The sequence below is a fragment of the Achroia grisella genome, unplaced genomic scaffold (assembly GCF_030625045.1).
Source record: "Achroia grisella isolate CSIRO2021 unplaced genomic scaffold, CSIRO_AGI_Agris_v1 utg2671, whole genome shotgun sequence".
In the NCBI taxonomy this organism is placed as follows: domain Eukaryota; kingdom Metazoa; phylum Arthropoda; class Insecta; order Lepidoptera; family Pyralidae; genus Achroia; species Achroia grisella.
In genome coordinates, this window is record NW_026712758.1 from 768,531 (window position 1) to 787,065 (window position 18,535).

Sequence of the window (18,535 nt, forward strand, 5' to 3'; positions counted from 1 at the left end):
ATTGTTGAAGATTTTTTTAAATAAATAATATTAATGAACATATTTAACTTGGTTATCCTTAGTGCCTATCTACTTGATACTGGGATTTAAAGGACTTTCATTAGTACGATGCTTAGTGTCCAGTTTTATAGATAATCCTAGAGATAGTATGAGATAGTGCATTGTGCCTTAAGACCAATACTCTTTTTGAAGGCTGTCTTTCACCTATTAGAGGCCCTGGGCACATTAAGGTAAAGGGACCATATTAATAAAGCACTATTTTCTTGGAATAGACAGTCATTTTTGAACATGACTAGAGATGTATATGGGGATGCCATACCTTCAAAACAAACCAGCCAAAAATAATTTTAAAAAGTCGTCGTGTGATGAGGTGTTTAAGTTCTTGCTAGACATTTATAAAAAAATAACAAAAACGAACAAATTGACCATAGTCGGTAAGCATTTGTTAGGACTGATTGTATCAGGCGAGAGTAGAGTAGCTATCTGTTATGGTTTGGTAATGGAGTAGGGACTAAACTAGGGGGCCCCAATTCATCCCTGGGCCCTGGGCACATACCCAGTGTGCCCAGTGGGGAAAAGGGTCGTACTCCTTTTGTTTCATATACTTAAACTACTATTGTCTAGATTTATTAAAATGTATTGAATTTCTCAAATTTCTATAGGTGATAAGGTTAAAACTTGTCAGTAATAGTTAATCACAATTGGCAAATAATAATAATAATATGGTGTAACGGTTTATTTGACTACACTTCTAACGAATAATTTACGAGCTCTTTTTAATCATAATTACTCTAATGCAATTATAATTAGTAGTAGTGGTAGTAAGTGCCATAAACTTGCAACCTTGTATAATGCGTTTATTTTTGCGATATAAATGTATTGGATTATGAAGTAATCTTTCTTCAATGACTTTCCTTAATTTCATATTGTACTGTTAAAAATATTGTGAAATAATTGAAATAGCATGTAAGGGTGTAAATAAATAATTTAATAAATAATATTAACTCTTAGTACTTAAATCTAAAGGTAAATCACGTCTGACGAGATCCTCAATAGGTTTGCATTCAATTCGCTTGGTGCATATTAAGTTCAAAGGCATCTCTTCTACAGGACTGTAACTTTCTCTGTCTTCTGCTTCCTCCATGGGTTCATCAGCGAATTGTGGCCGTTCCTCATAAGTGTATATCTTTTCACTTTGCCTTAATACTGGATATGTGGCGTTATTTGAATAATAACTTCTATGTGCGTGGTCATACATTTGCGTGTACTCCAAATATGACATTTCTTGTGCGGGAACCCTTACTGGATATATAGGTTCCACAGGCCTTATATATGTTAACAGAGGCGAGTATCCTACTGGTGGGGAGATTGAAGTACCCATCGTTGGCAATATGGGGTTGTACGGAGGTATCGTCGGTGATATGGTATTTCTTATCGGACTGTACGCTATGTGGTTTTGTAATGGTGATGAACGTTCTGCATGAGTATACGTGGAGCTATTTTCCCTTGCGGGCGAAAATGTTTCTGAGCTGTGCACTTCGTCGGATGACTCGCGACGTTGAGCCTCCTCGGTGGTGAAGTGTTTGTTGGTTTTCACATGTTTCCTCAAACTGGATGGGTCTGTGTATCTTTTGTTGCACCCAGGCACTTTGCAGCAATAGGGCTTGTCGACGGTATGTGTACGCGTGTGCTTGAAGCGATCGCTTGAGTTAGAATACGCTTTGCCGCAGCCCTGTTAAAAAATAATATATTTTAATGTAAGTTTAATTACTATATTACATTGCTTTGGTTGAATGATTTGCTAATAGTAATAAGGTGATTTGCGGAATTATAAGCGAGTTTAACTAGTTTAATTTTGCCATTATAATTAGTGATTTTTTTACAGTTATTATGTTAAACATTGTCATTAATTTTAATGACAACTAACAGTAAATTAATTTACAGAATGTTGCCATTAAAGTGAACATAATATCATGTCATTCATATATTTTAAATAAGTAAGTCGAAATATAGTATATTAATTTAAATTTAAGAATATGCTCATTTAACTTGTTAGAACTTACGTCATAAGGGCAGATGTAGGGCTTTTCTCCAGAATGGGATCTTAAATGTATCTTCAAATTCTCTGCTCTGGAGAAACTCTTGTTGCACTGGTTACAAATGTGCGGGCGCTCATTCGTGTGTGTACGTACATGTACTAACATTTTGTATCTGTGGACAAATAAAAGAAAATGATTAGTTTTTTACTTCGATATTTTTAATAAACAGCTATTGATTCTAATAATGGGAACCAATCGTGGTCAGAAATACTTTTGAGAGCAATAGGTAGTTTATCAAAAAGAAAACTTATCAGTAAAGTGATGCTGTAAATTTTTCCTGAAATAATTAAAAATAAAAACAATAGGTATATTATGTTCAAGTAAAAGAACCGATTATCAATCGTAACAATATTTTTATAGGTCCAAAATGTCACATGAGATATACGAACATCTTTTGCAAGTAGTTCATTGAATTTAAAAATACGAATTTTTTTAATAGTTGTTCACAAAAAACAGTCACACTATCAATAGTTAAAAGATATATTAGCAATTAACAGAGTAAACTTTATCTATTGTAAGAAAAATAATTGGACACAAGTTACATACAAGATATGTATACAACCCCTAATATCTCATCTAACGTATAACATCTTAAAAATATATGGTAGTAGGTTGTAGAAGTATTTAAAATAAGAAAGCGAATTAAAATTAAATACGCACCGAGCATTAAATCCTTTCTGTGGCCTCAAACATCCTTTCCACCCACAATAGAAAAGTCCATCCCGTAGTGCGTGCGCGTGAGCGCGTGCTACATGTGCAGAAAGACGGGCCACGCTCGGGAATCGATCGCCGCACCCTCGCCATCCGCATACCGTCTCCCCATCCGCACCCGACTCATTTGTGTTCCGTTCAGGAGATGAACCACCTGATGAATCTTCATCTTCCACCTGCAAAGAGCAAACACATAAATTTATAGAATTTTACATGCCTCAAAGGCTCTGTATCACTTTATATTATGCGTGTTTTGTGGAGAAAATAAATATATTATTATAGTCCTTTAAATGTTTGATCTATTAAAAAACTGATTTTTTATTACACAGAAAATATAGTATTTGGTTTTTAAAGTATTTCTTCGCACCTGAGGGGGTAGCGGAGGCAGCGCTACAGGCCTGGCCAGGTAAGGCGCAAACCTTTCCACCGGCATCCACCGTTGGATCCTACACCCATCGCTGGGTATTTCCAATCTCCATTGCGGAAACGCCAACATCGCTACACTTATTCACTGTCTTCGAGCTAACACTAGTACCGGTCACTGCGCGGTCGCTACGGACAATGATGGCGGTCGTACGCTTCGCTTACTTATAAAATGTCTCGGAATGACAACGCACTGATAAGCTTGCCAGTCCCCCGCGAACATGCTGTCTATACTTACATCACGCCCTTATCAACTTTGAAAATATTTGAGTTTATTAACCACAATTTTTTGAAGTAATTTTATCCCATTTTTTTTTCAAAAGTAATTAACAATGGCAATAAGGTGCACATTAGTGTAGCAAATAGCAGAATTACGCCACTGGGAGTAGATTTGTGTGGTATAATATAGAAACGTTATCAGGAGCCGCTTGCCGCGGCCGCTGTCCAGTTATTACCGGTACAGTAGGCCATGGTTCAATAGGCGACTGATATGCCGGTCTCGTTGTAAAGCGACCCCTTACTGGTTCTATTAATGTAAGCTTCAACATGTGCCTAAGTTAGTATTCTAACACGAAATTTTGGTATTCATAGGCGAAAGTAGTTTTATTGTATTTAAATTTTGTATGGGAAATAGACAGAAAAATATTACCAATTAAAATATATTAAAAAGTACGTAAATATTGGTAACGAAGTATAAAATAACTATTCCAGTTGTTTTGAGCACTTGACTAAAACAGCTTGTGATAATTTCAATGGCATTGTATGAGTAGATTGGTATTGTGTATATTTTTAAAATAAACCTTGTACTATGTGTAGTAAACAACTGATAGAATTTTTTATAGTAAATATACGATTATTATTTAAAACACGGAGCCTGCTATATAAATTTACGGAGGAAGAGGATTGTTAGTACCTAATAGGTAATGTCCTGTCCGTTGGACTTAAAAACAGTGATCTTAAAAAATATTATAGTTAATTCCTGGTGAAATCACATTCGCTCATGCTTTACTAATGTATATATGGCAATATAAATCATCAGCGCACTGGGTTAGCATATCCTCTTTTTGTATGAATGGATATAATATGTTGCAGGCGCAAGCGCTGCGTTAACGATGTATGCTGGCGGGGCACCAGTGGAGGATAGGATAATTATGATGTCAGGTCGGCCCTTAGCGAGGTTAGGCAAAACGATATCCAGTCAGGGTGGACGTCGACCAGACATAGTACATGTTAGCAATGGGGCCATTAATGCCCATTACTAACAATCTCCGCATTACCGGTATGGTATGGTATCATCAGAAAAAAACTAATGATACTAATACTTTGTACAATGAAATTTGCGAATAAGTAGTAACACTTCCGACTAAAGGTACATTTATCTAATTAGTTACCTACTTTAGGTCCGCACACACGTGACGTAACAGACGCGACGCTACGTCATTTCTACACGGACATTTCTATGTCCATTCAACACGGATCTATACCTGATTAGATAATAAAAATATTGGTACACGTTGATAAAGCAAAAATTTGTGCAGAATTCAGGTAAATTTCTATGAACATTAGATGTAGTAACTTAATACAGGCTCTACTTTACCCCCTGTTATTATTGTCAAGATTGGTAACTATTAAATTCGAAGTACACTGTACATAAAGCCGTGTATAGACTGCGTACGAATTTTTTTAGTGGCCACTTAGAGTGTCAATGTCACGGTCCCCGTAGACCGTTCTCAGATCGATCCCCCGTTCAATTCAAACGGGGATCGATATTACGGCCTGATGAATATGAACTTCGATAAACAATAATTTCATGAAATAAAACGTGAAATGTATTGGATTGACGTGACAGCTGGACATCCCCCACGTATGCTAGTCATTACGTAATCCGACCACCTATCATGCGCTAATGTTTATATAAACAATTCTCGGAACTCATTCAAATGGAGCGGAGTGTAAACAAATTATGTTTATTGAATAAAAGGTAGAGAACAATGGTAAACCAGCACTTTAGACTGATATTCCACAATCAATGTCTAGATGAATTGAACGTTCTCAATTGTTTTTATAGGTGTAATTATTTTTATTTTATTTATTTACTTTTAAGAATACAGAATATAATACAGTTTCCTGAGAGAGACTTTTCGTGCATGTTCGCTACCGATCTCATATTTCGCCCGACGTACTTCCCATGCATTGCAATGTATGAAAACTAATAATGGAGACATAATGATTTGTCTCTATATCATGTAATTTTACTACCATATGCCATACGTATGGCCTACCGCCATGAAGAGTGACAGATGTGCTGTGAACTTTGTACAAAGATTTCCTTGGCATATAAATACAATATATAATTAAATAAATTGGCATATATCTATAGGCAATATATAATCTAAGTATTAAAGTAAATTGTCCTCCGTAAAATGTTTCTAATTTCAAGTAGATATACAAATTTATAGAATTTATTGTAAAAAAAATCAGTATACATATATAGAGTTCTAGATTGCATAAAACGCATTAACCGTAATACCATATAAAGAACAATTACGTTGCACCTATACACTACTCACTTGTTTGCTCTTTTATATACAAATTACTATGTAATATGATAATGTTATTTATAAATCTCAATTACATATTTAAAGTATAGAACACCATGTATCTAAGCCTAAACAAATGTATCCAATAGAAATGCACTCGTGGCTACGAATAATTATTGTGAACTTCTCTCTACTGGATTAATGCTTATTATCCAATACAAGACATATTTTTGGGTTCCGTAACTGAGTGGCTAAAATATAAACATATCCTCCTCGTTTTTTTGTCAGTATGTTCGTAAGAACGAGGCGACAAATATTTTGGTCATCCACGTGCTACTACTCATTTGTTAAATTTTATTACAATGCCTTAAGATATGAAATATAACAAATGGATACATATTTCACATATAATACTATTAGTATAAATATTTAGGTACTATTACTGGATGGGTAAGACAAAACAGTACTAAAGATGTCTATCCTTTAGTTTCATGTGCTACGTATGTATGTAATTCCATGTCGAAGGCATTTGTAGTTGATGAAGAAAATAGTGATGATGAAGATGTGATGTAGTTATAGATAGACGGTAACTAGACTACGATCTTATTTAACGGTATTTTTTAAAATAAAATTTAAGAATTGTGTTGTTATTCTTGCTACCACCTTTCGCACTATATTAATGTACTATATGAATTTATAACTATGTTTTTGCTTTTATCATCCCTTTTCCTTTTTTCTAAATATCATAAAGCTGAACAATATACATATATTCAAAGAGGAACACGTTAATTTGTTACTCGTTCTTCTTGTGATGAAACTGTTTTCCGAAAGAGCGATAGTAACAAAAAATATTATATTACTATTCAAAACTTATACATTAATATAATATTATACTTATATTAGGTTTATTTTTGTATAAAATTCAGTATATTAATGGTCAATTTATCTAGCGGTTCGAATTTACACGCGGAACTCTAAAAATATTTGACGTAGCTTTTTTAACGGACTTTATAAGTAGATAAGTAAAATTAAAGACAATTAATACAGTCCGATTATGTATGATAAGGTAAATCAGTTCCATAGGTTACCTATATCTACGTGTGGTACACGACGTCCATATTAAATAAAGACAGAAGCGTTTATATCATGACATTTTTTTTGTTGCTAACGGGCCTGTCCCTGGCTTAAGTAGGCATGACGTAGTAAGCATACTACGCACTGAAATTGATTATCAGTGTTTTAATAATATATAGCATAGAGGATTACATATATGTATACAGATTTAAATCTTTTTAGCTAGTAGATACAACATCCTGCAATGTAATCGTTGTATGGAAACATGGATAACAGTTAACATAACACAACACCTGTGTCTAGCGATCAAGCACACCGCTTTACGACCGATGGTCGCGGGTTCGAGTCCTCGCACGGCACAAACATTTGTATTCATGAGATTGTTTGTATCGGTCTGGGTGTTTTCTATGTATAATATATATGTATTTACAGAAAAAAAATATCTATGTATATGTATCAGTTATCTAGTACCCATAACATAAGCTCTAGCTAGCTTAACTTGGGTCTAGATGGCTCTGTGTGAATTGTCCTGAGATTATTATTATAGATTATTATAATATTATCTTTAACACAGTTTAAATGTGGAGTAGTAATATTCACAGTCCTCAGACGAAAGTCGTATTCGCCAGACAAAAGTCGGCCGTTTTATAAGTCTGTCCCGTGCAGTTGAACTATACGAGTTAAACAGTTGTACTCGTCTTTGTCTGTCTTGTATTACTACTTACCAAATGAAATTAATAAATACGCTACATTACTACAAGTAGTGACTACATTACTACAATCATAGTCTGCGCATTATGTTTTTATACTACAATGTTTGTTTAGTGTCTGCTTACTTTCAAAACCTTTTTGGATTCTGAATATATTGCAATGTCAGGGTTTGCTTGATATGAAGAAATGAGTTTTGTATAAAAATGAGTAAGGCCATGTGATCCTGTTTCAGATCAGACAGTAAACTATCTGATATATTGTAAAGTTTTATAAGAGGCAATTTTTAGCAAAATCCATGAGTACGTATTCAAATAATATTAATAAAAATACATTTTAAATTAGATTTAATAAATCACAAAAAGCAGTACTAAGAATATATACCGTGTTTAAATAGATGTATCTAGATGATCTAAATTTATAATATGTAATTAGACTGATGATCTCTAATGCGGCTGTGACGTGTGTCGATTACAAATCACTATATGCAATAATATATTATAGTTTATAGCAAATACATATATCCTTATGCTGCAAATATTACTTGCGTCATTCTATTCTTATAGAATCGAGTATACGACGGTGTTATCAGTTATGATGTCGTATGTGTGTGTGAGTGTGCGTTTACACGATAAAATATCATTGTGTTTATGAACAGGCGGGGCCCCCTGCGGTCGGCGCGTGCGCCGGTTTCATGCGGTTTTGTTATCATTGCGCTGTTGTCGCATGGACTTCTTGTTATCAGTAATAAAGTTAATGAAACACTATAACATTTAGTACCGTTATTTTGCTTTGTGTGAGTAATTAAATTGGCAGCATTATGTTGAAGTAAAGCTACCATAAAATGAAAACGCTTTACTTTATGTAACGCTGTGTTTTCACTTCAGGTTCAGTGGAAATGGTTCATCTCATTGTTAGGTATGACTGTTTGTCTACATGAATTATTATGTGTGTAAAAGTATAAATTGATTATATCATAAAGTTCATAAGCCTCAATAAGGTGTTAAATTTATAAAATAATCAAGTACATACTTTTACTAATTAAGAATTTTGAAACTTTTAAATCTTGCATTAAATAATAAATAACCTGGGTTTGATTGCTTCAGTCGAATGTATTTTACTACGAAGATCCATATAAGTTATAATATTTATAATGATACTGAAAGTATTATTCAACCACATATATACGCGACACTTTATGAAATCTAATGCATAGTTCTTTATCGACATCTGTTGTTTAGCTACGATTTCTCGCAGTGTTTGTTCGTTTCTTATCACAAGTGTAAGCGTATGATGGGTCATAACATCTGGATCGTACTGGTTTCACCTTATCAGAATACTGAATCCAAGTAACAACACTAAATGTTTTCACACAGTTAAATATTTCAACATATTTATTTTGTTGTATATTTATATAATTATATTTAAATGATTTAATTAACTAAATATAGGCAGCTACATACTGCTAAACTAAAATGGTATTTTTAAACGAATTAAAGAAATTGGGGTTTTTGAGAAACAAATGTTTAATTGGTTTTTTTTGAGATTACCTTGTAATGGAATTAGATAATTTTATGTTCCAATGAAAAGAAAAGTGAGAAAGTAAGTAATATAATTCGCAGTTTTATATTAAATAGTTTATACATGACTGTGTGATATTGGTATGATTTTTTTTATATGTACTATGATAGTGGTGGCAATAGAGCGTACGGTCCATCTGATGGTAAGTGGTTACCGTAGCCTACGGAAGCCTGAGACACCAGGGGTGTCACGTGCGCGTTGCCGACTCTAATAAATCAGAAACCTTGGTTTATTTATAAGTATGTAATTCATTAAAATATCAAGTAAGTGCTCACATACATGATTTTTTAATATTGCCTATACTTCTATCAATTGTTATCTATTGATAGGTAATATTTATTTTGGGAAAGCCTGTTCAGACATTAACATATAGAGGCGGTATGCCGTCTGGTGATAACACAGATAATGAGTGATAAGAAACTCTAAATCAATGTATAGGTATAGAAATTACCTTGTTTTATTTCTTCTACACTAAAGAACATATTTAATACGAATGCTGCATTATAAATATACTGAATTATTATAAAAATACTAACTTATTACTACATATATAAAATGGCAGTCATTAAATATTATATTTCAGTTGAAAATGGGTATAATGTTTAAATATTCAATCTTGTCACGGAATTAGTAAACGTGTGAATTGAACCCGAAACCATCGGAAGTAAAGCGGTGTGCTAAACAACTAGACCACCGAGGCCGTCCATAAAAGTAACGTTCAGAGATATGTAGGTAATACGTCAATTGATCAGTCGAATAGAAAGAATGTACTTCCAAAGTATAGGCTGCATTTTAGTATGATTTTCCTTAAATTTGGTAGGAACAGGCCGACAAATCCGCGGCACTCGCGGGCGCCCGTCCGCCCGTCCGCCCGTCCGCCCGTCCGCCCGTCCGCCCGTCCGCCCGTCCGCCCGTCCGCCCGTCCGCCCGTCCGCGCGCTAGTTAGTGAAAATAGCACGGCTCGCGAACCAGAGCATTGCTGGTCACATGTTATATGCTATCCTTCTACGGGTAAGCCATCCCCTCAAACGGATACCAGACAAGTAAAACTGGGCGATGGTATAGTATAGGACTCATACTATACCATCACCAAGTTTTACTTGTGAATCTATACCATAGGTAATAAAGGTATTTACTACTTCTCTAGAAGTACGCCTGGAAGGCAAAGTTTTTAAAAGGCATATTTAATTTTTCGAGATACCAGACTACATTTGACCAATCTTTCACTCTCCCTGTGTTGGTCCCGTAGAGCCCATCATAGCAGTTTTTCGTTATTTTCTGAAAGTCATAGCTTCTTAATGGCTTTACACCACTTTTATATAAGAAGGGAGTTCTTCGAATCCTCTTATTACTGTTCGAGTACTTATCGACTTTCCAATCTCTTTGGATAAGCAGCAAGTTCCGGGGAAGACTTCTTCCACTATTTCCGAGTACATTTTTTTTATTTGGTGTTTTGTAGTCATACGTTTTCTGCATGTTTTTGTTCAATTCACGTAAGAGCTAATCTCCGCAAATCGTTTGATAACATATTGCACTGAAACATAACCAACTTGGCTATTTCTGTCTGTCTTTCCCTGCTCATATAAATGTTGGATTTTCAGCTGAAATCCTGAACATATTTCACTTTATTAATTAAAATATTATTATTTGTGAATGGTCCCCAGGTAATTATAACCGTAACTATGTATTATCAAATCAAATCAAATCAAATGGAAAAACAGTTTTTCATGTAGGTCATTTAAGACAAGTATGAACGTCAACTTTTTTGTATTAATATTTTTTCCCTAATGTCCAGTTCAGTATACACAGTCAATTGAGAAGAATTGGCAAGAAACTCAACTGAATTTTTTTTAAAGTCAGTATTATTACTTTATGTACTTATATAGGCGTCAATGTCTAACATTACATGAAAATCCCATGCATGAACAACTATTGCCATAAACGATTTGTTAAGACAACTAATGAATTATCATTGGAAAATGATCGAAATTATTACTCACAAGTAAAGTCGCTAAAAACAGCTAGTAATACTTAAATTATACACAAATTGCGCAGTCACGAGATCGATTGAAGCTGCCGATAACAATTATTTTAAGTACCTAGCAGATAAGGAAATTTACGTATTTATGTTTCTAGTTCTAAAGTCCAAATTTGCAGTAAAAGTTTTAGTATTCAATTTTGTTAATGATGTAATGGGATACACTAGGTTAATAACATAGAACGGATCTCTCATCGGATCTATTCCTCGCTTGATATTCATCAACGTATAAGGAGTATCTCACAGTATTCCTCGGCGTCAGTTCTCTGATCTTCGTGGTTTTTTTAAATTTTATAGGCAGTATGATAGATATACTTATAGGTGGGCTGCCAGCTTGTTTGACATTACTTCTGCGTTCTTTTTGTCTCGCACTGGTTTTATAGTTTCTAAAAAGGTGACTAGATCTACATATAATAGGTCTTGATAGGGGTATAAGAAAATAATATATAATATTTTTGGTATTTATTTTTAGATCCATACCATAAAAGGGTTCATCGACGTCCCGGGAAGGCCTCCAACACTTTTATGGTATATAGCACTGATACTAACATTCGGCGCATTAGATAACCCTCAAATAAGTAAAATTTTATATATTAGTGACCTCATCTGCGGTAATGGTAGATATTCGGTGATGAGGTACTAACGCGGCAAATTTACCAAGAATTAATTATTACGATATCTAGGGCGATGCATGGAAGTCGATCTGAATGTGTACATCCATAGCATTGGGACCACCAAATTTTTGCTGTAGACAAACTGTTAATCATGCTACTTTTTTGTTTTGAATTAAATTAGTGTGTAAATAAACAAAAGAAAAATGAATTATAGGTAATCCTCTATGTAATTATACTATACCTTTTAAAACATCGATTAGTCTGTATTCAGATGTACCAGTCCAGAATTGCGTTAAACTTTAAATCAGAGAGGTAGAGCGAGTAAAAACACTGATGTGTGTGTGGTATACAAATACATTCTATGCGGGAGAAAATTTATAATTTAATTTCTTATAAAGAGAGAAAGGATATTAAATGTAAGTTATCTTATTTTATAAGATTACGTTTTAGCCCTAGGTACATATATATATAAATGCAATTTCTTTCAACAAACGTTCTTACAAGACTCTTTTTTTCACGTGGGTAAATTTCATTTGTTTATACAGGATTTTAAGTTAATGAACTTTATGGGTATTTATTCACATTAAACTATCCACCTGAAGTTGATTTTGAAAGCAAACAAAATAACACTAATTCTTTTGTACTATGCGATAATGTCAGAAATATTTTACTGAACTTCTAAACTGAACAAATATACCTATTTATTATACCTAAAAACGGGTATGAACCGTTTTTAACAGCGTCGATGTATCACATAGTCTTAAATAATATTACAATAGTAAATATTCTGTTTATATAATATGTAATATAGGTGTACAATCGTTAAAAAGTTGAAAGAACTTAATCTTCCCGTTTTTTTTAATCTTTGAGATAATGAAATACTTTAAAATCATAAAATACATTCAAAATACAAATAAAATAAATGTGTTGTTGTTTGTTCAGATATGTGTTCCGATCTTTACGGCTATCCTCCTTGATGTTAAAATAGGATTTTAAGTCTGTCTCTTGTTTTGGTTGTAGGCAAACTTTCTATCTGATCGTCCACGTACGCAGTTGATGAAACGTATAGCATAGAAAAAGTAACACTTAATTTTTTATACTCATTACACTAAATGTACTACATTTATTAATACAAGTGTGTGTTTAGAATAAGTATGACTCAATATCATCAGGTCTAGAACATCGTCATTCACCTGTAGACTTCCAATTGTATTAATGCGTGAAGTATTATTTATAATAGTTATTTTTTTAAGGGCGTCAACGTATACAATTTTCATAAACATATTTTTGGTCGTCATATTCATAAGGGAGGCACTACTTTATTTGACTCCTGTTTATAAAATTAAGTGTCCACATGGTATATAAGTATACCTATGTACACTTGAAAGTGTTGTGTACATTTCTCTGTCATAGTTCACGATAGGTTAGCTCCACGTTGAATTCAAATTTACGCAACGAAATGTGGGACCGTTCAGTACTACGTTCAAGATGTCATTTGACAGTAGACAATGCCTCTAACATATCAGGGCTCGTAATGATGAAGGTATATTTACTTTATATAAATGGCCTTATACTAAAATAATGTGAAAATGTATAGTCATATGAAAGTATAGGTATAGCTACATGAGTAGGTAACTCTTAAATCAGAATGGAATGTTTTTAGTATTACACGTTCATATAAATAGGTTAGAATTAAAATCCAATCCAGACTCACCATTATGTACTTCTGGTTATTTATTGGTGTAGAAATAGAAATATTTTTTTATTGTAAACAAGTCGGCACCGACTGCATCGACGGCCATCGGTGACTGTGAGTTTTCCCGCCAAAATATCATAGCGAGTTCGACCACACGCGAACTACGCTAAAATAAAAACTCGAAAATAGCCGCCGCGATTATGCCGCGGCGAAATTAAAATAGTCATACGCTGTGTCCGAGTGACGTGCGTAAACTCGACTTTCCCCCAACAGAGTTTTCGTAGAGTAATAATATCTATCGGTGCCACGATCGGACAAAACGTAAATGCACACAATAAAAGCGACTCTATCAAATTAAGATCATAACGTCAGCAAAAATTACTAGGTAAATCTTTTTATGAATTCCAAGTCTCATTTGTTAGTTTTTATGTTATTAATTAATAAGTATTCTATTGTTATGCAGAAAATAAAAAACTGTTGTTATATTTAGCATATAATAAGATATAATAATTCAGGTAAAAACAATTAATACGTAATAATTACCTAGCTACTATAATCGTAGATATTGTATCATTGCTATTTAATACAGGGTAATAGGTCCAAGAATGGCTCAACATATAAATATCATGTTATGATCGTGACTATCCTCACGAATAAAGAATACTTGTATAGGGCAAGTTAGCATATTATTATACTATGTCGGTAATTTTAGAGACAGTATCCATGAATTCTCGTCGTCTTTTCACGAGCGTACGTCATGTGCGTATCGGCGTAGAATTGAATAGAAAAGTGCATTATAAAATAATTAAGCACTTTTGAATAGTCATATTAATTATTTTTTTAATCTACCACTCATTCCGAAAGTTGCATGTTGCTCTACCAAACAGCAGTAACTTATTAGTTAAAATATTAAAACGCAATCATCTAGTTTAGTTAATTAGTACTAAAGCGTACCATCGAGTACTACAAGCAGCACTCGATCACGAGTATGACGGATGAGCCAGCCATCACTGCGCTTTATCATATTTTAGGGAGCCCAATGACCCGCCTAAGACGCCGTCACATGTCTGGACATTTTAGTGAGCATGACTACTTAAGACACTCAACCACGTCACAGATGCTTAAAATTGCCTAGTGGTATTATAACGTTGGCCACAAATAAACTTATATTTTAAATATTGTTGTCATCTATGAGTTTTATCTACCCTATAATAGGCTTTTCGTCCATTATTGTAGTGAAATGGCGAGGAAATAATTAGGTGTAATATGTTATAGCATACGAGATAACACATATTTTGCGATTGTTTTCTTTAAGAACAGAAGATGAAACTAGCAAGGTGTTACTGATATAGTGTGTACCGATAAATATTTAATATTCGTCCTAGGCTGTGTCTACAATTCTGGTCTTAATAAAATAATGACAAGTATACAATCACACTTAGAGATTGAAACGACAGGAACAATTAATATTATAAAGGACATTTGTGGGTCAGATAAGTGCTCGATATATCTCTGATATTTAAGTTTTGCGTAAATAACCAATAGAGACTGTATCACACTCATTTCTGATTTATGAACAAATAAAGTTCCAATAAGCTTTGTAGTGACTTTTGGTATATAGGGTGATATAATAATACGTCATTGAAATTACGAGTAACGGGGCTTTGCATTGTTGTCGTCAGGACTGACAACGTATGAGAGCTGGGGAGTCCTATTGCTGTCATTAATATTCATTATATCTGGTCTACTTTTTCATCGGCGCTGTTTATATCACACAGCATTCCAATACGGCAGTGGCAAATGGTATATTCATGTACCATCATTTGCTTATATTTTAAGCTGTGATGATAATTTACGTGAACGATTTAGATACATTGGATTGGTTGCATTGGTGTTGATAGAATTTTACTGTGTCTATATTGTAAACAAAATTTAAGCTTAAAAATAGAGTCGGCAATGTATTTAAAAATAAAACATGTTTCTCCTTATAAAATGAAATTTATTTAAATTCTTAGAATCCGTTTCAAACATTGAACAAATACCAAATATTGAATTAATCTAATACACATAGCTAAGTAATACTTGAGGCAGATACATATTTAAAAACAGAATACAATAAATATATCATATTTATAACAGAGGTAACATTCTCAGAATTACTTTGTCAACAAAATGCAAAATTCTAATTTATTATTAAAACCAAATATTTAAAAAATTAAACTAAAATGAATATAAAAACAATAATGCAATCAACCTGAAATATCGACAAGTTTCTTAAATTTATAATATTAGCTATTCATAATTTAAGGGTGTTGGTAAATAGCGGCAATTAGTGGTAGTAATATCTCTGCAATCGCACAATTTTTAAACGCCCTTGTCCTAATGAGGTGATATTATATGTCACATCAATATAATAAGCCGTTTAGGCGTCCATGGGCTGCGGTAACCATTTATACCATCAGATGGGCCGTATGCTTGCTTGCCACTATAGTAGTATAAAAAAAATACAATAAAAAAATATTCATTTGGGTGCGTAGAGAAATGGTCATTGATTAAGTATTTCGGTGCAATACTAATGTCTATCGAGTCAGCTTCTAAGTTTAATAGTCGTATATTTTCAGTTTAGTATCGCTGAAGGTGTTTCTAAAAAAACAACTAATTGCTTTATTCTGTCTCTAATTGGCAACACAAATTGCCATTAGTCAAACAAATACTTATTACTGGGAAACTTAAAAATCACTCAGGACATTAGACATTGTCATATCTAATAATAATTAAGTATATTAATATTAACTAATACACGCTATAATTTCGATGTTCGAACACAATATCGTATACTTAAGTACTGGTACTAAATTGAGCTATCAAGCTATCACACGGTTTACTTAGTGGTAGTAATAAGTAATCGTGGATACCGCAATAAATATTTTAAAAATAAAAAAATATTTACTAATAAGACGAAACACAAGAACACAAGGTACGAAATGCATATGAAGCTTGAACATTATAAATACAACTCACGCCGCTAATTGCTAACTTACTTCTTTATAACAATACTCTAGTTGCATAATGGCAAAAATACACAATATAAAAAAAAATGCAAAGAATACTCTATTCAAGGTACGTCTTTGAATTACACGCTAGACTAGCTCAAATGTCAGAATTAAATCATTTATAAGTAACTTTTTTTAATGTTTTAAAGCATTCTACATATGATAAATATGTATAATCATTTGATCAATGTTGTAATGTTATGAAAATTATTTTCTATTAAAACGAAACATTGTAAAAATTTGGCGTGACAATTTTAAGGAAGCTAGATAGATTAAGTGTAGAAATAACAATATTAATTTAATAAAAAATAAAATAAGTACATAGTCAACATATTCCTGATAAGCAAAAGCTTAATGTAAGTACATTACATTAACAGAAAAATCGCAACAAAAAGCAATATAAGAATATACCGTATACGTATATACCTACGTATTTATAAGTAGATAATACATTTTTTAATATCATACAATACATGAAATACAACACACAATAAAATGCCAATTTCTTTTGGGAATGATAAAGTACGAGTCTACTGTAGGTAAAATTACCATATATAAGTTACTCATATTTCCTTAAATACAGACGATCACTCGCTTTCTGCTTAAATATATAATTTTATTATGTTGATTGATTTCTATTCATGACAAATATGTTTAATTTATCTTGATTATGATTTAACGATGGTCATAATCATAACAATTGGATATAACACAATCCTACACACGGCCTTAAAATCAGGAACAATATTGGATCAGTAGTAAGGACTGCGTTAGATCACCTCGTGTGTAAAATCAGTTTTTTTTCCGTATCATCATCAGATATTGTTCCTGATATCATATGTTGACCGTTTCAACTACAATTTGTATAACACTGTATATATGCATCACTGTGGAAGAAAACACCACGCCCAAGTCTAATATACCTACTAAATTATAATAATTTTTATACTTAAACGTATGATTATTACAAATTTGTCTTTATATGTCATTATAATTTTAGCCATTGGTGAATATAAGTTTTTCCTACTTATAAAACTACTCAGTGAGCCAGCCTCTCATCTATCGACTGCGTGCAACATATGAGATCATCTCTCCATGTAATGGGGATTACATACACTGCACTTGTAATAGGCGACAAGCCATTCAATACAATATACTCAATAGTTAATACAGATTTTACGTATCATTTAACAATTAATATTAGGTTTTAAATTAGGAAACGAGTCCCATTTTAATGAAATATTATATTATTAGGTATATATATATATAAATAAATTATTTCATTAAACTGGGATCGTTTCTTCACAGACGTTGATCAAGATCTGATCACACAAATTTTGTGTAATAAAGAGAGGAGAAATTTGATATTTTTTGTCTCTTTGTATGTAATGGATAAACTCATAACTCATTTCGCTGACTTTTTTTAAATTTCGCTCCTTTAGAGAAAGCTACGTAAATTTATCTCCTTATTCCTCGCGGGCAGCACCGCGGGATTTAGCTGTTTTTTATATAATTCTTTATATCAGAATTAGGGCGCGGTGTGTCGCCGTGCCAACGGCGTTTTCTCCACCTTGCTGTCGTGCGCTAGTCACGCATATGTTTCCCGAAAACGTTTCTGAATGTGGTGAGCCGCGTTGAGCAACCGATGGTGGAAGGTGATGTGGGTGTGGGGGGTGAATGTGGGGGGCTCGGGGATCGGGGCGGCGCGGAGTGGCAGCGTCGGCAGAGCAGCATCCTTGTCGGGGTGGCAGAAAAAGGCCACGCAGTGGCGGCCGCGGGCTCGCGCGTAAGTGCCTGACGGTACGACCACCCGGTGCATCTGTAATGGTACGTTATTACATTACTTACTTTGCTGATTAATGTACACATACATTGTTTTCCACATTAATTACATTTCAGTAGTTTAAAAATATATTAACAAGATCATTGATCAGTTTATAACTGAATATAAGGACTTTACCTTAACATTGATCATATAAAACAAAAATAAAGAAATGA

The 18,535-nt window shown here is 33.4% G+C and overlaps 2 protein-coding genes across 3 annotated transcripts in view; both read right to left on the reverse strand.

Annotated features, from left to right (window-relative positions):
- Nucleotides 1–308: 308 nt before the first annotated feature.
- Nucleotides 309–13,602, reverse strand: LOC131842924 (zinc finger protein GLIS3-like). Of its 2 annotated transcripts, none has more exons than XM_059191497.1 (4): nt 13,503–13,602; nt 2,760–2,986; nt 2,064–2,211; nt 309–1,732 (listed from the first exon to the last, which is right to left on the reverse strand). In XM_059191497.1, the coding sequence occupies exons 1-4, from the start codon at nt 13,503–13,505 to the stop codon at nt 1,001–1,003; spliced, it is 1,110 nt and encodes a 369-aa protein (XP_059047480.1). In that variant the 5' UTR covers nt 13,506–13,602; the 3' UTR covers nt 309–1,000. The 2 variants fall into 2 exon arrangements, with proteins under 2 accessions (XP_059047480.1, XP_059047478.1); XM_059191495.1 differs by lacking the exon at nt 13,503–13,602 and adding an exon at nt 3,178–3,450.
- A 3,623-nt stretch (nt 13,603–17,225) lies between these two features.
- The window catches only part of LOC131842938 (uncharacterized), a 36,522-nt gene continuing 35,212 nt past the window's right edge, over nt 17,226–18,535 (reverse strand). Inside the window, exon 7 of the mRNA XM_059191511.1 lies at nt 17,226–18,356. Coding sequence (XP_059047494.1) covers nt 18,126–18,356 — 231 coding nt within the window. The 3' untranslated portion in view covers nt 17,226–18,125. The remainder of the gene's footprint in view (nt 18,357–18,535) is intronic.

Excerpts from the sequence above, each read along its gene's own strand:
- LOC131842924 (XM_059191495.1), bottom strand. The coding sequence starts at position 3,306 with ATGTTGGCGTTTCCGCAATGGAGATTGGAAATACCCAGCGATGGGTGT. Across the intron at positions 2,987-3,177 it reads TGCCTCCGCTACCCCCTCAG|GTGGAAGATGAAGATTCATC; the intron begins GTGCGAAGAAAT and ends TGCTCTTTGCAG. Across the intron at positions 1,733-2,063 it reads CCTACATCTGCCCTTATGAC|GGCTGCGGCAAAGCGTATTC; the intron begins GTAAGTTCTAAC and ends ATTTTTTAACAG.